The sequence below is a fragment of the Penicillium hordei genome (assembly GCF_028827395.1).
Source record: "Penicillium hordei strain IBT 12815 chromosome Unknown utg000001l_segment0_segment0, whole genome shotgun sequence".
Taxonomy (NCBI): Eukaryota; Fungi; Ascomycota; class Eurotiomycetes; order Eurotiales; family Aspergillaceae; genus Penicillium; species Penicillium hordei.
The window spans coordinates 8388452-8409905 of NW_026623142.1; the positions used below are offsets into that span (position 1 = coordinate 8388452).

The 21454-nt window shown below is 47.7% G+C and overlaps 11 protein-coding genes across 11 annotated transcripts; 8 read left to right on the top strand and 3 right to left on the bottom strand.

The window, feature by feature from the left end:
* Positions 1–1071, top strand: N7537_003191 (putative L-cystine transporter; the record flags this gene model as incomplete). Its single annotated transcript, XM_056894249.1, has 2 exons — positions 1–651; positions 721–1071. 2 exons carry the CDS (start codon positions 1–3, stop codon positions 1069–1071), a joined length of 1002 nt encoding a protein of 333 aa, XP_056759244.1.
* Positions 1072–1257: 186 nt separating this feature from the next.
* On the bottom strand, positions 1258–2964 carry N7537_003192 (putative MFS transporter; the record flags this gene model as incomplete). Its single annotated transcript, XM_056894250.1, has 1 exon — positions 1258–2964. One exon carries the CDS (start codon positions 2962–2964, stop codon positions 1258–1260), a length of 1707 nt encoding a protein of 568 aa, XP_056759245.1.
* A 1015-nt stretch (positions 2965–3979) lies between these two features.
* On the bottom strand, positions 3980–5792 carry N7537_003193 (putative rhamnogalacturonase; the record flags this gene model as incomplete). Its single annotated transcript, XM_056894251.1, has 7 exons — positions 3980–4068; positions 4139–4444; positions 4497–4710; positions 4763–4897; positions 4951–5158; positions 5223–5301; positions 5354–5792. 7 exons carry the CDS (start codon positions 5790–5792, stop codon positions 3980–3982), a joined length of 1470 nt encoding a protein of 489 aa, XP_056759246.1.
* Positions 5793–6418: 626 nt separating this feature from the next.
* On the top strand, positions 6419–7915 carry N7537_003194 (sulfatase family protein; the record flags this gene model as incomplete). The annotated part of the gene is made up of 1 exon (XM_056894252.1): positions 6419–7915. One exon carries the CDS (start codon positions 6419–6421, stop codon positions 7913–7915), a length of 1497 nt encoding a protein of 498 aa, XP_056759247.1.
* A 687-nt stretch (positions 7916–8602) lies between these two features.
* On the bottom strand, positions 8603–8875 carry N7537_003195 (uncharacterized protein; the record flags this gene model as incomplete). Its single annotated transcript, XM_056894253.1, has 2 exons — positions 8603–8833; positions 8861–8875. 2 exons carry the CDS (start codon positions 8873–8875, stop codon positions 8603–8605), a joined length of 246 nt encoding a protein of 81 aa, XP_056759248.1.
* Positions 8876–9625: 750 nt separating this feature from the next.
* On the top strand, positions 9626–11658 carry N7537_003196 (uncharacterized protein; the record flags this gene model as incomplete). Its single annotated transcript, XM_056894254.1, has 2 exons — positions 9626–10322; positions 10385–11658. Exons 1-2 carry the CDS (start codon positions 9683–9685, stop codon positions 11656–11658), a joined length of 1914 nt encoding a protein of 637 aa, XP_056759249.1. The 5' UTR covers positions 9626–9682.
* Positions 11659–12327: 669 nt separating this feature from the next.
* Positions 12328–13047, top strand: N7537_003197 (coatomer subunit zeta; the record flags this gene model as incomplete). Its single annotated transcript, XM_056894255.1, has 2 exons — positions 12328–12692; positions 12757–13047. The coding sequence occupies 2 exons, from the start codon at positions 12328–12330 to the stop codon at positions 12995–12997; spliced, it is 606 nt and encodes a 201-aa protein (XP_056759250.1). The 3' UTR covers positions 12998–13047.
* A 1851-nt stretch (positions 13048–14898) lies between these two features.
* N7537_003198 (uncharacterized protein) lies at positions 14899–15711 on the top strand (the record flags this gene model as incomplete). Its single annotated transcript, XM_056894256.1, is given in 4 exon segments — positions 14899–15132; positions 15178–15454; positions 15516–15582; positions 15600–15711. The coding sequence occupies 4 exon segments, from the start codon at positions 14899–14901 to the stop codon at positions 15709–15711; spliced, it is 690 nt and encodes a 229-aa protein (XP_056759251.1).
* A 752-nt stretch (positions 15712–16463) lies between these two features.
* On the top strand, positions 16464–18530 carry N7537_003199 (GMC family oxidoreductase; the record flags this gene model as incomplete). Its single annotated transcript, XM_056894257.1, has 6 exons — positions 16464–16551; positions 16604–16810; positions 16873–17009; positions 17064–17531; positions 17590–18078; positions 18135–18530. The coding sequence occupies 6 exons, from the start codon at positions 16464–16466 to the stop codon at positions 18528–18530; spliced, it is 1785 nt and encodes a 594-aa protein (XP_056759252.1).
* Positions 18531–19250: 720 nt separating this feature from the next.
* Positions 19251–19709, top strand: N7537_003200 (uncharacterized protein; the record flags this gene model as incomplete). The annotated part of the gene is made up of 3 exons (XM_056894258.1): positions 19251–19288; positions 19350–19486; positions 19516–19709. The coding sequence occupies 3 exons, from the start codon at positions 19251–19253 to the stop codon at positions 19707–19709; spliced, it is 369 nt and encodes a 122-aa protein (XP_056759253.1).
* Positions 19710–20363: 654 nt separating this feature from the next.
* Positions 20364–21344, top strand: N7537_003201 (uncharacterized protein; the record flags this gene model as incomplete). The annotated part of the gene is made up of 1 exon (XM_056894259.1): positions 20364–21344. One exon carries the CDS (start codon positions 20364–20366, stop codon positions 21342–21344), a length of 981 nt encoding a protein of 326 aa, XP_056759254.1.
* Positions 21345–21454: the final 110 nt, after the last annotated feature.

The window sequence follows — 21454 nt, forward strand, 5'->3', positions numbered from 1 at the left end:
ATGCGCTCGATACTTGGTTATCCTGCTAATGCCATGGATCACCGTGGAGACTCGCTGAGGATCGCTGAGGCTGAACTCCGGATACCCCGAACTCCGGCGTCTATTCCGAGACCCTGGAATTCGGATGATCTTGAATCTCCATCGAGATCAATTCTGTCCTTGTTGACAATCATATCCATCTCCATGATGAATGCCACGTGGACAGAAAGCATCTCTCAAATTTTAGGCTGGGCCTATTTCTTCCTGTGGTCGCTGTCATTCTACCCCCAGGTCCTGCACAACCACCGCCGCCGCTCGACAGACGGCTTCTCCATTGACTTCACTCTGCTTAATTTGCTTGGATTGTCGGCATACACCATTTCCAACGCCTGCTTCCTCTTTTCGCCGGTCGTGCGCGCCCAGTATGCCCAGCGACATCCGCAAAGCCCTGAACCGACTGTCCAATGGAACGATTTCGTCTATGCCCTGCACGGAGCACTGATATGTTGCTGGATCTGTAGCCACTTCCTCTGTGTGCGGTTCTGGAACTTTGATTCTAAGCTGCAGCGACCGAGTACCTTGGCTCTCGTAGTTTTTTGGGGCTGCCTGGGGATGGTCCCCCTAGCTATTCTTTGCGTTTTGGTGTTGGCATCATGGGAATGGATTGATGTGGTAAGAGGGAAACACAACGGATGAACTCATTTACTAGTCAACATATACTGACTGAAATATTCGCGTAAGGTCTATGTGGTAGGCATGATCAAGGTGTTCCTGACAGCCGTCAAATACACACCCCAGGCGGTAATGAATTATCAGCGGCAGTCAACAGCGGGGTTTTCCATCGTGGCGATCCTGCTAGATCTGTCCGGTGCGATTCTGTCACTGATGCAGCTGGTGCTGGACTCTGCGATGCAAGGAGATTGGTCGGGCGCCGTCGGCAACATCACCAAACTACTGCTGGGCAACATCACCGTCCTATTCGATGTCATCTTTATCTTTCAGCACTTTGCTCTGTATCAGGAGCGATTTGCAGAGAATCAGCCAGGGTCGTCAGAGCGCGATCCTCTCCTTGATAGCAGGATTGAGGCATAGACATGTATATTTATGTGAACAGGAATCTTTGCGTAGATTTGCAACATAGATACGAAGATGCTTTTGATTCCGAGAAGTACCCCTCCTCCCTGATATATTAAATATGACGAGAACAGATTAAACCACCCTAATGAGGTCTAATCCTAAATACAGATAGATGTAGCAGATATCACATGGGAATAGTGCTCAGCTATGGAACTGGAAGTCCAATCGCTTGTTTCCTTCATCGGTAGTAGTGCTCAGATAAGTTGCCTTTTCCTCTGGGGTGAATTTTTCCCATTGAGCCTTCTTCCATTGGTTCCTGCGCGTGTAGTATAGCTTTGCTAGAACATAGGCAACCATAGTAGCGACGTTGACAGCGATGAGTTGCCCGTTTCCACGACGGTAGTTTGGTTTATCATCTGCGCGGTAGATGTTTGAGGATGCAATTCCGGAAAGTTGGATGGTCACATTGAAAAGCGCCGCACTGATACTTCGAGTTCGCACGGTATTACTGATGCGTGAGCACCAGCCAACATGTGTTGCTTGAGGGTTTGGCCAGCCCACCAGGATGAAGGAAACGGCATACATGCTCCAGTGTGACAGGGATCCAACTGATGTGTAAAGGACGATGAGAAGTGGGAAGGTCCAAATCTGAGCGAGAAGACCGACGAAAGAGACTTGTTGCAAACGCTCAGACAACTCGGTTATAAGAAGCAAATTAATGGAGGCGAAAACAGTGACAGGAATTGTCAACAAAGTAGTCTCGAAGGTGCTAAATCCAATCCCTTTGAGTGAAAGTGTCAGATAGCTCTTCGGTGGCGAACTTGGTATTTCGAAAATCATTCCAATGATATAGATCGGCCACAGGTCATAGTCCATCAAACTTTGCCAGAACATTTTTAGAGAAAGGGCCTGGCGATTGTGCATGTCGCCCTTGGACGGATCATCTCGCAACACCTTATTCACAATGATCTTCTCTTCTTTTTCGGTGAAGTATCCCTTAGGGTTCCACCAAGTCTTTGTCTGGGTTGGACCCGGCACCAAGAATAAGAAACTGAGGAATCCTATCATGAGACTAATGAGTGCCTCGATGAGGAACAGCCATCGCCAACCTTCGCGGCCATCCACACCGCGCATGTGCAGAACACCATAAGCGATAAATGAGGCAACCACACCTGACATGGAATCAGTGAACCAAAACAATGCAAGACGGAATGGCATTTCGGTCTTGGTGTAGAAGTACGAAAGGTACAAGATTGAATCTGGGATGAAGCCACCCATGAACAGGCCAATCAAGAATCGGCAAGCGAAGAAGCTCGAGCGACCCTGCATAAAGAACTGGCCACCGGATGCTAGACTCCACAAGATGATCTGAAAGGGAATCCAACGATCTGGTCCCAATCTCTTTCCAAGCATCTGAGATGGGATCTCAGCAATAAGGAAGCCGATACGATACATGTTTTGCGCATTGTTGTAGTCGTTAGTGGTGATCTTTAGATCGTCGAGCAGGTTATCAGCCGCGGCACTTCCCAGATTTCCTCGATCGAGATTGAGACCAAAGAACATGATAAGGATCCACAAGAGAATCTTCCAATCAGTTTTGCGGCGCACCGAGACCTCCTCACGGTGAGTCCATCTTTCGTCTGGATCGAATCTGTGCAGATTCTCGTATTCCGCACAAGGTTGGTAAAATTGCGCCAACTGGGGATCATCAAACACACTTCGGACTGTCGCAATAGAGTCCGGGTCGACCTTTCGTTTCCGAGAGAAAAGCGCACCAAACAGCGACAGGGATTCCCGTTGTTCCTCTGGCTCGGCAAGAGTTGTCACCACAGAACCATCTTTGTATTGATGACTGTTGTTTTGAGGCTCAGAATCCGATCCAAGCTCTTTGGCAAGTGTCGATGCCATGGCTATCCTGGGTGTACGGGTCCAAAATCAAGGACAAGACAAGCAGGGATGCGAAACTGCAACTTCGGCACCGGGTTGAATACTATCCATTGTTATTGAGATCGAACACTTTATATATCAAATGAACTAAGTAACGGTATAAGCTAGACCCCCCGTGAAAGTCGCACACAATTCGTGCTCAAGTATCTGCATGATGCCATCGACGCCAGCGAACGGATTGACCCCTAATAAAGAGATGGCGAAATCATCCTAGTATTTGGAAAGAACGCTATAGCGGTCTAAAGAACGCCTGGCTGATAAGTTCCAAGCAAATATTTAACGGCGTGAGTCAAAGATAAGATGTCTGGTGAATGAAAACAAGCCTTGCCAATTAGCCGATGTTTGCGCCATGCTCGCGCCTGATTGCATCAGTCTTTACCCAATCAACTTAATGAGCGATGACCATTTTGGATTGTATCTTCTTCGATTGGTGGAAGATCTTGTCTTACAATAATATATCTAACTTCTTGGTTTCTATGAGAATTGAGGGTCCTAATGCCACCGTCAATATCGGCGCTCCCAAGTCTCGTTCACCGGACTTTCACTTCACCGGTTAATTTACCACATGGCACAAGCGCTGGCGTTAAAGTTTTGCTCTACTGACACCGTTTGAAGGGTCTTGGCTTTAGCAAGCTTCGCTGTATCGTAGAAAGCCTAGAAATACGTGGTTGGAGAGCTGGGGATGACGCCGTTTCTTGACCTATGTACAACATAGATATTGGGTTCTATGGTTACCAAACAGGGTAGAAAATAAAAATAAACAATAAGCAATATCGTAAGGTCTTGGAATAATATTTTCTTTTTGGCACGGATAATTGCAAAATCAGATTCTCTCTTGTACATGCATTCGACTAAATCTAACCCCTGCAATATCCAACTTCTACCAACCACCTCGCGTACACCAAACATCCCTGCGACGCCAGAGAATGTCCTCTCAATAAGCGTATCATAAACTTCCCCAATGGTAATCTGTCATTTAGAAGCTTCCCCAGTAATGCAAATCATAATCTACACCACCTGGGCGCCACAGAGGAGCTGGACTGTAGACCGGAATGGGGGATGCCGCTGTAGAAAAAAATTAGTTATGCGATAGGAAAAGAAAAAGAAAAAGAAAAGAACAGGGCAAAGAGCTTACTTCCATAACCTGTACTAGGCACAGCCCAAGTAGGAGTCGCGGGGGCTTTCCAGCCAGTTGGGGATGCTGTAATGGTGTAGGTGCTAGAATAAGGCGAAGGGGATTCTCCCGCGCCGAGAGACTTGATACCATTGCTTGACCCGTAACTGTCATCTCCAGTGCCAAAGATATTGCTGATCTTGTTTACAACATTAGTACCTGATTCTGTCCACACTGAGAAATCCTCCACAGTGACATTGGTAGCAAATGTGAGGTCATTCGCAATGAGGTAAAGTGGAGGGCGCTTGACTCCATCGGCAACAGAGCCTGATAAATTTTGTTAGAATATTGTCAGATAAAAACCTTGACAATGACCTACCAGAGAAGTTTCGGAAAACCAAGTTGCTCAAGGCAACAGCACCAGTATCGGGTTCAAAGGTATTCTGCCAGTATTGGTTGATATCCAAGCCATAGAGACTTCCCAAGGAGCGGAAATTCGTAAAAGTAATGTTTGTAACATAGCCGGATCCACCAGGGTATGTCTTGATGAAAGCAATGTTGTTACCTTGGATAATACTGATGTTGCGTGCTTCCTACTGCAATGTTAGTCACTTGATGGGATATCCACATGTGGTTGAAACTGACAATGTTTGATATTTCGGCAGACGAATTCAGACTGCCAATGGATATACCAGAGCCTGCTTGATTGCACACCAGGTTCTCAACCAAGGCATGGTGAGAAGGACTCTTCACCGAAACACACTCGTCACGATTGGTAACCTACACTATGCGTTAGTTTGGGCGAAACATGAAAAATCGCATGAAATGCGTACCTCATTGTCGTGGATCCAATAGTTGGTTCCAATGGCATCAATGCCATCGTAACTACCCAGGTTTGCTCCCCGGATGGTCAAATGGTAGGCTTCAACATTAATGGCAAAGTCCAAGATAATGTGGAACTTGGGGCTGTCGACTAGAATCAAGTCATGGACGGAGGCGTTGGTCGGAGAGATCAAACGCACTAGGCGCGGGCGATCTGTGCTAGAATTCAATGTGTTAGCTTCACAAGATCTCATAGAAATGATTAAACGGGTCTATAACTTACTTTCCAAGGTTCCGGTAGATATAACCTTGTCCTTGGAAGGCACCTTTGCCATTGGAAGAATAGAACTCGAAATCCACAGCTGTTTTGTCAATTTTAAGATCCAAAAAGGGTATATAGACATGTGAACTCACCATTGACAATGACGAGCACATCTAATAAGAATTTATTATCACCCTCCCCGTTGATAGTGGCATTGATGATCTCTGTGCCTGCGAACCCCTGGAGTAGCAACTCACGCGCAATATTCCAATCACCGCCATATGCAGCTGTGATCAGCCCATCCAATTGGAATGCCCAATTGGTGCCATTTATGAGAGTCACACCTCGCTCGATGAGATACTCTCCTTCGGGAACAATGAGTCGGCTCCCCGGATGTTTGCGAACACAGTCTGAGAAAGTCGTCTCCAATGCAGTGGAGATGTCAGTCTTGTTATCAGCTACAGCACCATAATCAAGAATGTTGCACTCGAATGTTTTATCTTGAAGGTCGGTTGTTGGACCAACAGGGCCAATAAGTTGGCCCGCAGTGATACGCAACAAGGGAAGTAAGAGAAAACTGGTGAACTTCATCGTGAAGTGACGAGAAGGTACAATTCAATTTCCCTTCACTCTTGGTTCTATCTTGTTGTATTTCTAGTTAGGGAGCTAGTTATAATAGCTATACTGTTTCTGATACAATTAGGTTGTATAAGGTCTTCAATCCCTTTGATCAATATCTTTAATAAAAGACGCCATAATTCCTCCATCCAGTAGTATCGCGATTGGCGATTAACAAGTGAGACAAATCCACTATAATTATTCAGTCCATATCCGATAACAGTGGCTTATGCGGGATTTATCCCCAAGGTGTCGTAGGATAGTATATCTCTGTGAAGAATTTGGGTTGTTCATGGGACCTCGGTAGGATTGCCAAAGATTTCTGCAGATGGCAACATTTTTAATTAATATTTAATCAAAGATTTCCAGGGACTAAGCATTAGTGGCGTTGTAGTTGAGAATTCACAAGCAAGCACATCATCTTGCTGTCAGATGGCGCTGTCAGCAAGCCTAAGAGGAGCTAGTTCCAAATGGCGTAAATCCACCAATGACACTAGACATACAATAAGAACATGTCTTCTCAATCGGCGGGTTTTCCTTCTTCAAGTCCTCACAAGAACCCTGCTCTGAAAATCTTTGCTCGAATCTACCGAGACATCATGTCGAGCAGAAAGAATGTGCTCTTGATGGTCGCCGATGATCTCGGTAAGCAACTTGGTTGTTACGGGGCATCGACTATCAAGACACCTAATCTCGACAATCTCGCCGCAGAAGGTACTAAATTTGATTATGCCTTTGCAAGCACCGCGTCCTGCAGCGGCAGCCGCTCCGTGATCTATACAGGTCTGCACACCCATCAGAACGGCCAGTATGGACTTGCCAGTCACCGCCATCATTTTGTCACCTTTGATCATGTGGAAACTGCACCACAGCTGCTGAATCAAAGCGGATATCGGACTGGTATTCTGGGGAAGATCCATGTCGGACCCGCGCCAGTCTATCCCTGGGAGGTCGCCAAGGAGAGTGAAACGAGGGATGTGGCTGTGATCGCTGATCAAGCCAATGACTTTTTCCAAGAGGCTCTGGCTGATGAAAGGCCTTTCTTCTTGACTATTGGTTTCCATGATCCGCATCGCGATCGTACACGTGGTGGATTTGGCAACGACCAAGAATACGACCCCCGTATCACGAAGGGCACCTACACCACTGATGCTGTCGAGATTCCTGCCTTTATTAATGACTCACCAGGTGCCCGATTCGAGTTGGCTGAATACTACAACTCAATTCATCGCCTGGACCAGGGTATCGGTTTTGTTTTGAAGGCCCTGGAAGAGGCTGGCTTGGCTGAATCAACTCTCGTGATCTTCATCAGCGATAACGGCCCACCTTTTATCAACTCTAAAACAACTCTTTTCGATGCAGGAGTGCGACTGCCTCTTATCATCAAACATCCAAAGGTTCAGCCCGCGGTCAACTCTGACATGGTCTCATACGTCGATATCCTCCCTACTCTGCTTGACTACGTTGGACATCCGGGCGTAGTAGACCCGGCGAAGAAGCGCCTTGGAAGCTCGCTGCTTCCTATACTTGGAACCAACGCCAAACCATCAGAGTGGAACCAAGTATTCGGCTCGCACACTTTCCACGAAGTCACGAACTACTGGCCAACGAGGTTCATTCGGGATCGACGATACAAATACCACCGAAATCTCGCATGGCGCCTGGATTTCCCATTTGCCGCTGACATCTATGGGTCCCTTTCTTGGGAGGATATTCGGAACTCATCAGATAGCGAAATTATGATCGGCGAGAGAAAGCTCAAGGATTACTTTTTCCGTGCACCAGAAGAGCTGTATGATTTGGAGAACGATCCAAATGAAGTGAACAACCTTGTCAAAGACCCGGAACATGCTGCTGTGCTCGAGGATCTGAGGACGAAACTGGAAACATGGCAGCGACGGACAGAGGACCCTTGGCTGTACCGGGACGGGGTGTCGACATGGTTTGTGAGATACCATTTCCCCGCTGGGTTAAAGATCCCTGACCGTTTGGATTTTGATGCCGAGAAACCGGGCAATCAGAACCAGAAGGCGTTCGTGGGGAATGTGCCATGGGGTGCGGATGTTGATGGAGTCAAAAAGGATACTGTTGCTTAGGAATTCATTCGACTTTCTACTTGTTAGACCTTTGGCTTTCTCCAAACACAAAAATCAAGACGGTGACCTCAGGTCTAAAGCGGGCCTGCATATCGGGAACAGTCTGACCTGGACCTGGAATATGGTCACGTGACCACCATAACCGGGGTTCCAATATTTAGTGCCTCATTTTTCATTACTCCGTAGAACCAGTGCTTTTAGGAATTAGTAGCCAGTAGTGCGGTTACCGTCGGTACCTATAAAAGAACACCGGCAAGATGAGGTTGAATGCAGGTTATTATGTTCTATCCTTGGAATCCTGGAAGAGTTCATTGCGTACACCCATACCTGTTTTCCATGTTAAATCTTAAAGATACATAAAAATTGTATTATATCCATGGATTTGATCACTCCCGACAACCTCTAGGGGCCGATAGGTTTAAGAGGTGGATGGGTCATGTCGTTCAGTTCATTTTTATGACCAGCTGCTCTATCGAGAAGTACATACGTACACGTGAGATCAATTCGTGGTTCTAATCGAGAAAGACTCAATCAGATCCTGTCTACGCAGAGCTCGATCCATCGTTGTCATCACTGCTCTCCCCTTAGTCCACTTGAACTGTGCCAGAGGATGACCAAGTCACCAGAATTCGATTGCTGGTGGCGTAAATGGTACCCAACTTGATGTGTTGTTATCCATTGTCGCTATTAGTCCACGTTGTTCCGACTTTGGCGCGATACCAAAGAAGGTGATTCATGTGGTTGCCCGAGAGATGATGCGCTAGGGTCTTGGCGAGCACTGCATCCGTACATGTACGGAGTACTTGAGCTGGGACTGTTAGCAGCGACAACACCCAACTTGGTCTTGAGCGAGTGCACAGTTTTCATAATAGGTGTAGTACCGAGATGGTATTCATGGACTTTATCGCTAGGCTGAGCCTTTGTAATTGACCTGGTATCACTCACCTGTTGGGCCGCCATGCCTGATTATGGAGATGTAATGTCGGGATATGTGCGTATTGGAGGCCCAATTTAGTATTCAAGTTATCGAGGACTCTCAAAAGTATACCCCGTAAAGTACAACTGTAATGTAAGTACTTTGTAAGCTGGATTGAAGTGGATGCAGAGCGCACGGAGTACAGTATGTATGGAGATCTCAATTAAGCATGGAGAAGGAAGTACATTATTCCGGTTTAATGCCTGAGGTATCAAGCTCCTTTTGGGAAACGGCTAAATGCGCTTGTATTGGCTCTTTCATGGGCTCATGCCATATCAACAGGCTACCCCCTTATAGATGAACGGTAGAATAATAAATTCAAATCTCATAACCTCCTTATTTCAGCAACTCCCTTGTTTTGCTCTTTTCCTGTTCTAGAAAGTCCTTACTCTCTCGTATTGCTCCAGCCCCCCAAAGCCGTTGCGTATTTTTAGATACAGTAAGGGGATCCGCATTCCCTAACAAGACAACTTTGATTTAAGGTCTGCAACCATCACTTTTCTCAATTTCTTTCTCATTCCGACTTTGATGCTATTGTTTCCGATGAATCTTCAACTCCGATCAACCATGTGGCACGCAATCAACCTGTGACAGCTTTCAACCACATTCCTGACCTTCGGTCTTCCCATACAAGCGCTCTCCACAAGGTGTCCACTCAGTTTTGACCGCTCTTAATTACACTTGCAACCCTGGAATCTTCTTTTCCCTTCCTCAATTGAAGTACAATAGGGGGTTATATACGTTTTATTTTTCTTATACCCTCGCCAGCGTTGGACTCGGCGCCTTTCACTATGTCAGCAACGCCTCGAAAGCCTGGAACTCCCGGCAGTTCCAGCAAATCATCAACCGCAGATCCGCACTCCAACAACGGGTCCACACGAGGGCATGCACGCTCGCCCAGCGCAACCAACGGTCTCAACCGTTCCCCCTCCTTAAGAGGTTCAACTCCTGTTTCCGCGCGCGCAGCTGCAAGAAAGCCTGGCCGTTCCAACCTCAGCATGTCAAACGTTCCACGAGTTTCCAACGACCCCTCCGAAGAAGAGGCGCGGGCTCAGAATGCCGCCCTCATCGAGGAACTGCGGGCACAACTCCAGAAGGCCGAAAATGCCTCCGAACAATACCAAAAACAGCTCGGCGTTCTGCAAATGCGCCTCGATGAAGCGATCAGTGAACAAACCAAGTTAGAGGATCAAGCGCATGAGCGAGACAGTCGGATCGAGGCCCTCAACAGTGACATTCGCGACCAGGGTCGTCAGATCCGGGATCTAGAACAGAACCATGAGTCGGAGCGGAATGCTATGCTCCAAGAGAAAGAACAACAGACTAGTCGGGAGGAAGAAATGCAGGCGACTATTCAACGCTTGAAGGACTCGGTGGCACAGAAGGAGCGCATGAACGCAGAAGGGGATCGCACTCAGGTCTCCCGATCTTGTAAGACACCTATACTCCTACAAACGTCGCTGATTAGATTCAAAGGCTAACCTCCGGTATAGCGAGCTTCCGCAATCGATCTTCGCCGGATGTGGATGGTCAATTTGCGCCCTCCTCCCACATCGAGCGCAGCCCGTCCCGCAACAACTCTACACTTCTCCTCCAGAAAGACAAACTCATTGAGTCATTACGCCTCGAACTGGCCGAATCACAGATCAAACTCGTTGAGATGGAGAACGCCGGTGGTGGCCGTCAGCGAGAACTAGAGAAAGACTTACTCGAGGCCCGCGTGGCCAACGCTCGCTTGATGGAAGACAATGAAAGTTATCAACTTCTTCTTAGCGAGAAAACCCTGACCGGAGACTTTGCCAAGGGCGAGTTCATGCGAGATGCCAACCCCACAAAGGAGTCAGCAGGTGGTTTGGGGTCCTTGGCTGACGAGCTTGAATCTGTGGATGAGTCGCCCGAAACCGATGCTGCTCAACCGGACGGAGAGGTGAAGGCTCTCAAAGATCAGAACAAAGCCTTGACTCTCTATATAGAGCGTATTATCAGCAGACTGCTCATGCACGACGGATTTGAGCACATTCTGGACTCGAATGATGAGACCTCTACCACGAAGACCGCGGGCAGTGAAAAGGAGCTCCCCCCGACTCCCCCGGAGAAAGATGACGGTTCGTCACAAAGTCTCCTACAACGAGCGAAGTCGGTTGTGGGTGCTCCAACTTCCCGCCCTTCAACTCAACCTCGGTCGCGCCCAACCAGCATGCTGCCTCCACCGCAACCATCTGGGAACAACCCCAACGAGAACCCCAACACTGCGCCAAGCATTCCCTTCCGTACACAGTCTGTGAGAGCCAGCCATCGTCGCAGCCGCTCGGAACAAGTCGACCCAAGTGCCGCGAGTGTTGTCGGTCACATGTACCGTGGCGGACGCAACTCGGGCGGACCCATCAGCCCGACTGCAATGGGTCCTGGATCCCGCCAGAGCATGTTCTCTGGAGCCGCTAGCTATATATCCAGTATGAGCCGCGCACCCTCCATGTCCAGCCAACCAGAGCGGTTTGGTCGCAGCAGCTCCCCTAGTGTCACAAGTGATCCCCACGGAGATACAGCCTCTACCGGGGCTACCTCCAGCCCCCCTCGATCCAGTAGCGGCATGAACAACTACACTGGAGCGGTGATGCAGCAGGACAAATTGCGCCCTCTACGCCTTGTCAGCGAAACCACTAGAATCAAGGAGGAGGAGGAAGCAGCACGCAAGAAGGCGAACCGCGCGAGCTGGATTCCGTGGTTGAATCGCGCCAGCACCGATGAACCTGCGCCGCCGCAGTAAGCCTTGTTCCCCGGGCAGTATGATTTGATGTGATCTTAAACTGGTCTTCGACCATATTTTTAACATACCCGTACCCCCCTATGATGCACATAATGCAATCTCATGTCTCGAAATGTTCACCTGTATTTCAAGGTCCCCGATTTCTCATGCTTCCTTTGATGCGATCTGATCACGATGTTTCTCCATGCGATGTGGTTTGAAGGGAGTCTGATACATCGTGGTTTATTTGTTTATCTTGATATATATTATTCCCCATGTCTCCTTCACGATGATGTCTTTCCACTCATTCTATGTTATATCCCCAAATCTCGAGGTGTATATCTTATTCCAGTATTGTAGTATTTCAATTGAGGACAAAAGCCAACGGATGCCTGGTTATATCTCCATATCTGGGAATTCGCCACTAGGACACCGAGGATACCACAAACGACTAGAGCACAAATGAACCGAAGCTGACTGAGTACTAGCGTCAAGTTAGAGAAATTTTTCCAAGTATGAATTCATTCCCAATTACGTACACTGTGGTCTCTAGTTTACCCGTACAGTATATGGAGCTTGGACGGAACAACATTAGTGCGTCTCCGCCTCTGGCCAGATTGGCGGTTGAGAGCATCAACAATCACAAGGACAGTATTTCCCTAATTGCTCCTCACCACAACAATAATCACCATGACCGGCTCTCTCTCCCTCTTCTCCATCAATGCGGTCCTTGTAATGTCCGCCGACGATGGCTCCCGCATCTACGCAAAGTACTTCTCGGCACCTCACCCCCCCGCCGGCGCTGCACCGAACTCAACTGACTACCCCGGTGCCAACCCCTACCCCACCGTGAAGGAGCAGCGTGCCTTCGAGAAGGGCCTCCTTGAGAAGACAAACAAGTCCGCAAGTGATGTCATCCTTTACGATAACCGCATCGTGGTCTTCAAGATGGAGAGCGACGTCATGATTTACGTTGTTGGAAGCGCCGACGAGAACGAGGTTCTGCTGTATAATGTTGTGCTGTCACTACGGGACGCTCTGGGAATCTTATTCAAGTATGTTATGTTTTGATCCTATTGGGGAAGTTTGTGGACCGGTGCTAACAATATCGTTCATTAGGGGTGCAACCGACAAGCGCACTATCGTCGAGAACTACGACCTCGTCTCCCTGACCATTGACGAGACCATTGACGACGGAATCATCCTCGAGACAGACCCCGTTATGATTGCTTCGCGTGTCAGCCGCGCACCGGCTGCAGATGCACCCAACATGAAGAATATCGATCTCACGGAACAGGGTCTAATGAACGCCTGGGAGTTCGGCAAGCGGCGTCTTGCAGAGGGATTGCGACAGATGTAAATGGGACATCAAATTTTGTCTTGCGTTGGAGGGTTATGAATGTGTTTACGCCCTCATTGGAGCATTTCTTGACTTTTTTCCCCACCTGCTTTTCTTCCTGGCTGGTCCTGGCGCTTCATGGCTTTTCCTTTTTTTTTGTCTGCACGACTTGGTTGTTTCCAGCCATCGATGACATAGACCTGTTTCTTTTCATTCTAGCATCTTACAAAAGGTCTTGGCTACATCATTGTGTTATTGTTCGATAATGACAATGTTGGGCCGGGACATCGCATAATTCATGATACTATGTTCGAGAGACTAATATGTGCAATGAGAAAACCACTAACTTTGTCATTTCTAAAAAAAGGTTCCTTATGCCTGAAACCTGCCGGGGGGGCTGGTGTGTATTCTTGTCTCTTTTCAAATTGCGACTCAAGCTTAGACAGCTTTGCATCACAAGTTCTCAGGATCCAATTCCAAATAGTTGATCACAGGATCGGATCCATTCTTAGGCGGAGTTAACATCAAGTGCTTTTTTCAACGAACTGAAAAACCGGGAATCCAGCTTAGAAATAAGTTTTTCATCCAGGTTTTCCAAACCAACATCTCCGGGAGTCCAAGTCTATTCATCACAAGCACTGGGGTCAACCTTTCTGCGCGGAAGGATTGCTTCTACAGCAGAGTGAGCGTCTATACTACCTAGGTGCAAAGGGCGAGCAGAAAAATTACGCTCGACATATGGCATTTCGATATAGAGGATTCTAACGTCCAACACAGGGAGCTCCTTGAGTTGAATTCGAAGTAGTCACAAGCAAGCACTATTATATCAACTCAGTCATCATTGTCGGGGGATGAAACAGGTTGCTGGGGGACTCTGGAACATCATGTCATTGATATTTGCGCACTTTGGGATGATCTTAACCATTGCCTTGTTTCCTATGCCTGTAGATTATAAGGATACAGTGGATGGAGTGAAAATTCTCGTTCCGTTGATGTAGAGGTTACGAATGAAATGAAATCTAAATAAAAGACGCACCGGGCTTTTGCGTTTTAGCGGACGGGAAAATTGGTTGTTGATATCTTCGACAGTGAGGTTGAGGCTCAAGGGGGACCATATATCGAATGAGTTGAGTAAGAAGCTGTGTATACCTTGGGGAGGCAGAATGATAGAATGGTATCATATATCTAGAAGCATACTACAAAATTGTGGAAGTGGAACAACTCTGTATAACTATTCTGGAGCTTCGTCTTTGGAATGACTTTTCCAATATCAATTGCAGCTCTTTTCTGAGATTTAAGGGGTCTGCTTTCAATATTCCGGGCACAAGATAAGGATTGGAGTGTTGACCTAATCACCTCTAATGAGCTTAATGTGTCAGTCATAGCCGAACCTTTCTTCGGATGAGGAGAAAGCTACGAGACTAGAGTAATTGTTGAGATTGCTTGCCAGCAGTGCATTGCAGAGGATGTAGCTACATATTGCTTGTTGTACGTTCTCAGTTTTTATTCCCCAGTGCTAGACAGCTAATACAGTCTCTCATTACTCACTTTACTCCCACCTCTTAGAAAATAAGACTTGAGGTCGCAACTTGCGTAGAGAATGGATAAAAGTACTCATACTTCAAACCATCTACTCAATTGATCTCTTTCTTATTGCTTACCAGGTGAGCCTCTTGCCCTTCTCTTACTTTCTGCTCAATTGATCCCTTGCTTTTACTACCTACCAGGTGTTTATTTTACCTTTCTTCACCTCTACTCGATTACTTCTTTACTCTTCTTCTCCTGTCTATCCACTCGATCGGTCTACACTATCCATCTGGATCACACCACCTATCAAAGTTCTGGCCCTGCTTCATGGCTTTACATCCGCTCATCACTTTACTAAGCTTACAAGGCTAACACTAGCGCTTTACCATAGCAAAATGCCTCGCATTATACCTCTCTCGGCCCGAGATGTGCTCCGTACGCCCCTCCCAATCCTCTCAGTAGGCTCCTTCCATACAACTAGTGGTGCTCTGCACCAGGTGGAATTCACAGGCCGATTGAGGGCATGGCAAAACTTCGAGCACGATGTAATTGCCCTTCTGTCCTCAAACCTACGTTGGAGCCGTCGTATAATCGATGTGGCTATGATTGGCCACGGTGTAGAGAACTCGGTGTCGCGAGAGTAGCTGGTAGTCGGTGATGAGAACGGCGTTTAGGGGCGTTTGAATGAACGCCTTTGTCAGGCAGTAACCTCCTGCCTCCAAGCCCAGGGCCACAACCTACGATCTGGAGGCTTCAAGGCGGGAAATTCAACTGCACAAACTGCAACCGCAACCACAAGGGTTCCAGACGCAGTCATGCTGAACGCCAATGCCGTCATTAAGGTCGTCGGTGAAGTGAAGACACCATGGCCTCGGGACCACGTCGAAATGCTCAGCTTTGGGGTGGATCTGCTTGAGAGCGGGGATGACGGCAGGCTTCGCCACATCCTCGGTATGTAAGATATGGTATACAATATTCTCAAAATTTACCAATGTACTAATATATCTTACAGGACAAGTCTCCCGCTATATGCGGGACCAGAATGTCACTCATGCCTTTCTGTCAACATACGAGGAAACGTTTTTTTCTGCGAAAGGTTGACGACCAAGGTGTTTGGACTCTCGAGTACTCCCCAGTGGTCATGTACGACGACGAGTATGACCCTCAAAGGGGGACGATTACCACACGACAAGGGCTATATTATTTAGCCCTTCAAGCAGAATCTGGATCCGCATTTGCTACAAATGCCCTGAGCAATCAGAAGTGGACGACTTAACCATTCTCCCTAGACCGGGAATTATATATAAATTACCTCTACTAGGTAATAAAACGACTATAGAAAGTAGGCCTCTACGCTAAGTCTAGTAAGTTGCCATAATCCTTTGGGTAACGTTTAACTAGTACTTCTATGGGCCACAGCCCAATTTCCACGTACCCACGCCCGAGTTGGCAGCTATTCCAGAGATAGGCCGGATCCAGAAAGAGTTGTCGGGCTTTGCTATCGCAACACCGATTAATAAAAGACCCATTGATGCATCAATGATGATCTGTGGGCCGGGATGCCTTTTTCCATCGATATATCTGATCACGCCCGGGCGATTCGGATGTGACCGTAGTGGATTCATTTTCTTACCCATCATGCCCATATGATATCACAAGTTCCACGCAGTGCCTCTTATCCATCGGATTAATGGGATTCATTCTTGCACTACTGTCTGCACTTCCATGGTCCGTTTATCGACGGACCTAAGTACTGCAAACAAATGGATACATTACGTCGGAATGGACCCGAAGCCGCCGAATGTATGACGTGTAGACAGTGGCAGCGTACAAGGCTGGAGCTACGATCACATTCCTATATAAGAAACGAGAATGACAGTTTACAAAAATAGTCTTGCCATTATTCCTGATCTTGTTTTATCTAATTTCATTACATAAAGGCGTCAGATTCAGTGACAGCATGCCTCCAAAGGGAAACCCTCGAGCCTCGGTGGCTAGGAATTCCGGCCCCAAATTGCAGGAAACCTATGATTTTATAATAATCGGGGGTTCGTATAACTCTGCAAAACTTGAGTATTTCGCATCTGACACGAATTGTAGGAGGAACGGCTGGGTTGGTGGCTGCTGAAAGATTGACCCAGTCTGGGAACCACAGCGTGCTTGTGCTCGAAGCTGGCCCGGACCCAACTATCGCTCAGATGTACCAATGTCCTGGAGAGGTTGGACATCTTCAGGGCACAGCATTGGAGTGGAATTTCTTGACTGAACCTATCCCCGGCTTAGGTGGACGACAGATTCCCTATCGTCGTAAGTATTTCCAATTCTCACCAACATTACAAGGATGGGAAAGTAACTTGAATATCGTACAGGTGGAAAGGGCCTCGGTGGTTGCAGCAACATCAATGGCTGTTTCTACGGCCGTGGCTCTAAGGCTGTTTATGACCACTGGGAGGAACTGGGTAACCCCGGATGGGGCTGGAAGGATGTCTATCCCGAATTCAAGAGAGTATGCTTCCTTCGTCATTACTCTGAGCGAGTAAAGGCATTAACGTGTCAACAGATAACACGGTTTAATCCCCCCCTCAAAGATCAGTACAACAAAGATTTCCAGACTTGGGATCCAGACGCATATGGAGACGGTGTCCTGAATGTCGGCTACCAGGGCTACGTCGTGAAATCAAACCCTGCATTCATTCAAGCGTGTACATCCGTTGGTATCCCAATTGTCAAAGACCTCAATACCGGCAATGGCGTTGGCGTGAAGCAGGGAACTGCCGCGATTGCGCCCCAGTATCGCCGCTGTTCCGGCTACGACTTCTATGACCATGCGAGAGACCGACCGAATCTGAAAGTCATGCATAATTCGCCTGCTCAGGCCCTTCTCTTCGATAGAAGCAGTGGAAAGCCCCGTGCCACAGGCGTCATATTTGCGGACAATATTGAAGGCGTGTTCCGGAGGGCGTCGGCCAAGAACGAGATTATCCTGTCCCTCGGTGCCATCCAGTCACCGCAGCTTCTGATGGTTTCGGTATGTCATTTCGTAGGTCAATATGTTGCTATGAAAGTGTTCACAAGTATATGACTAGGGTATTGGGCCGCGTGGAACCCTCGAGTCAAAGGGAATTACCCCGGTAGTCGCCAACGAAAATGTTGGAAAGCATTTCATGGATCACCATGTCTTCAGTATCATGGCCAAGACTACTCCTGAAGGCTCGATGCATCGCGAGTTTATCAACCTTCCCGATATCCAAGCCTCTGAGGAAGAGTATTATTCCAAGGGTTCTGGTGTGTACACTGGTATTGGAGGCGCTACGAATGCATTCCAGGAGTACTCGGAGGAGAAGCTCCATTCTCTGAACGCCGACGATGTTATCAAAGCTGGCTATTCCAACCGTGCCACGGTCGAGTTCTTGTTTGAAGCCATGTTCTACCCGTTCGCCCCGACAGCAGAGCATATCCCGGCCCTTGACGGGTGTTATTTCTCGATCACGGCATCGAGTCAAGTCCCGTTGTCGGAGGGCTATGTGTCAATCCGCTCTGCTGCGATGTCCGATTTGCCAGTCATCAATCCTAACGTATGTGAGCGTTGACATCGAGTTTCAATGCTACTCAACTAACAAAATTGATGCAGTACTACGCTCATCCAACGGAACGCACCATAGCTATCAATGCTTTCCGCGATGCCCGCAAGATTCTCGCTAGCCAGTTCCTAGCCCCATACACTATTGGTCCGAACCATGGTGAGATTTCACCAGGCACGGCCGTGGATACTGATGATGACGATGCCATCTTCGAATACATCAAATCCGGTACCATGTCCAACCTGCATGCCTCGGGAACGTGTGCCATGCTTCCGCAGAACAAGGGCGGCGTTGTCGACCCAAAGTTGAAGGTGTACGGCGTTGACGGTCTGCGCGTTGCAGATGTTAGTATTTTGCCGACTTTGCCTGATACTCATCTCTCTGGACCGGCTTATATGATTGGAGGTCGCATTGCCAGTTTCCTGCAAGAACAGTACGGGGCTTAAGTTGGGGAGTTCACCCCCGTGTCTTCCTGTGATCATATAATTGGCCCCTGTAGTTATCAGATTTGAAGTCATTTTCACCCTTGTAATTGCATTTTGCCTTCTTTCCTCCCACTATTTCCAGCCACAACAGACTTAATTTGTAGCGATAAGTTATGTAGAAGAACAAACGTGCGGCTCAGCCATTATTGGACTACCCCTGTTGATCACAGTTACTTCAGATCCTCTTTATGAGAGGATAAAAATGGAAGCGACAGGGCGATTTGCCCGAAAGGGGCCTAGTGCTCTGGTAGGTAATATGAAGCGAGAAAACATAGCTCAAAACCAGGTTTCTATCTTCACCTGCCACCCACCTGGCCTCTTTATCAATTTTGACGGGATTTGGTAGCGAATCAGCTTCGCTTGGCAAGATATCCTCCCGGCGCTCGTTAGTCGCGTGGAGAAGAAATGGCGTTGGTCTTGCCCCGAAGCTGTATGAATACGAGAACAATTGCAAGGCATACCAGGCACCGAAGACGTTGATTCTGTCACAGTGCCGATAATGTTTGTCTAGGGCAGGCAGATCCAAGTAACGGTCATTTATACCATACATTGTTCGTACACCAGCTTTCCGTCAGTTTCGGCTATCGGCGATCGACCGATCCACTTTCCCTCACTGACTCCCATGTACAACACTTCCCTTGTTCAACCACCACAAGATGGCAGATTCAACCCAAAAAAAGTATGCACGAGCCTATTGCTCACACCCACTCCTTTAACGGGTATGCCACAGTACGTTTGGGCACCTCAGTAATAATAATTCATTTTTAACCGGCAATACAGTGTCGAAGTCGACATGTCAAATGAGACGAAGGACGCCCAGAATGTTCAATGTGTCAATATTTTGGGCTGTCCTGCGGGGGGTACAAGAACGCTATCTTCTTCCACTTCGAGGGCTAGTCCCGCAGTCATGGGGTCCGGTTTCGTCGACCATTGTTTTCACTCAAAGAAAGAGAACGCATGAGCCAATGGCTTGTCTCAAGTGCTCCTCCAAAGATGACTCTCGAGATTATTTCCAGAATTGACGAAGAATGCGAAGACGCGATAATTGTGGACGAGATTGAGATCCACCAAGGTCCGTTCGGGGCGTTCAGATTGAACCAAGATCAAGACACCTTGCCTTGCCTTGCGAACCAACTGTGAACAACCATGAAGAGACGCATTCAAGCTCTCCGGAAGATCCAGCAATTCCTACTTGCCTCCATCCGAGTTGCATCTCTCGCCTTGGTCCCAAGCCTTGATGTAGTTCGGATTTGATCAAGCAGAGAATGTTCCAAGTCCGCCTTTCCCGGGATATCTAGACGCTATGGTAGATCAAGATTTCGTGGAAGATGATCCATTACCCCATGAATATCCACCCACATTATGTTTTCCGGACCAATCTTAAATTCAGCCCATATCACCCACCTCATTCACCTCCTCTATAGATACCACAAAGACCGTGCCACAAGATGCAGTGTTCCTTCTCAAGCACTATGTCTCGGCTGTAATTAGCCTGATAACTCCCCTCCAACACTCCAAAACGCCTTGGCACGTCCTTCTTTTACCCCACACCAAGAGCTGCCTCGCCGGCTTGGCTCTCGGCGATGATCTGGGTGATGCCAGTTGTGTGCATTCTATGGAACATTAGCCATAAGTGAATTTAGTCTTGGGGGTGTCTCTCGATCTCGAACATGGAGCGAAAAAGCCATAATCTACAAACAGAAAGCTCAACAACATGCGAAAGTGATGCTCATAACGTCCTACGATGTCCCGAAAGTAGCGAAGTACAAGTCAATCTTGATTTCATTGCTCACTATGGTCCAGGTGACAATTTTCTCGGGGAACCGAATGCAATTGGAATATTATTTTGTCGAAGCGGAAAGGTTCATTCGTTTAAGAGGACTACCACGCGAAAAGTCCCGAAAAGTTCGATTACTGGATCACTGCTATGTATTTGAGCGTATCATCCACGAGAGTGTCTTCATTTGTGGAGCGAACTCAAGAAAACGTCATGGCGTACGCGCAGCGATTGAAACCAGCGGACTGGGAAACCACAGCCTTGACAGTCTGTCATTTCGACTATGGGATTGGAAGAATTTAGACCAAGAAATGATGAGAGTGCGCGGACAAGAGGATGGCGAGAATGATCTGCATCTCGAAAGACCTGGCTTCCGGTCTGACACCCTCTATCCAGAGATTTTTGGTATCCGTGAACCTTGGGTTCTTCTTTTATCTCGAGTTGCTATATTAGGCAAAGAAAAGGATGCGGCAGAAGGGGACGATGCATCCAACTGTATTAGCTTGAAAGAATTCATTGGCCGCGCGAAGACTCTAGAGGACTACATCAACAACCTGCCACTACCCAGCCTGGAGAACATTCAATCCGAACTCGATCATGAAGTCATAGAAAATATGCTTAATGCCATGCAGAATGCACTGGCAGTATACTTCTACCGTCGAATCCACGACGTGGATGCTTCCTTGCTACAGCAAAGGGTCTTGGAAGTCTTGGATCGTCTACGGCGCTGCGAGCACAGAGACTCCATTGTGGTATATAGCTCAGCGGGATTCATTTGGCCTGCATTTATTGCGGCCTGTGAAGCCAAGGATCCATTGGTTCACGCATCATTTTCCAACTGGTTTGTGAATTCGGCACGTCGCAGTGGCTTGTCTTGCTTCACTGAGACATTGGCCAATATTCAGCAAATATGGCAGGAGAAAACTTGTTCTAATGAGAAGAGTATAACGTGGTTGGATCTGATGAAAAGCACCGTGCCATTACAGCAGATATTTTGATTTCTGATATGATCGTTTGCCCAAGAAATGAGCCTACAACACTGTTGTTGATGATTCACCATAAATTGTAAACGTGGATATCTATATTCGTGTACATAGAGTATGATACA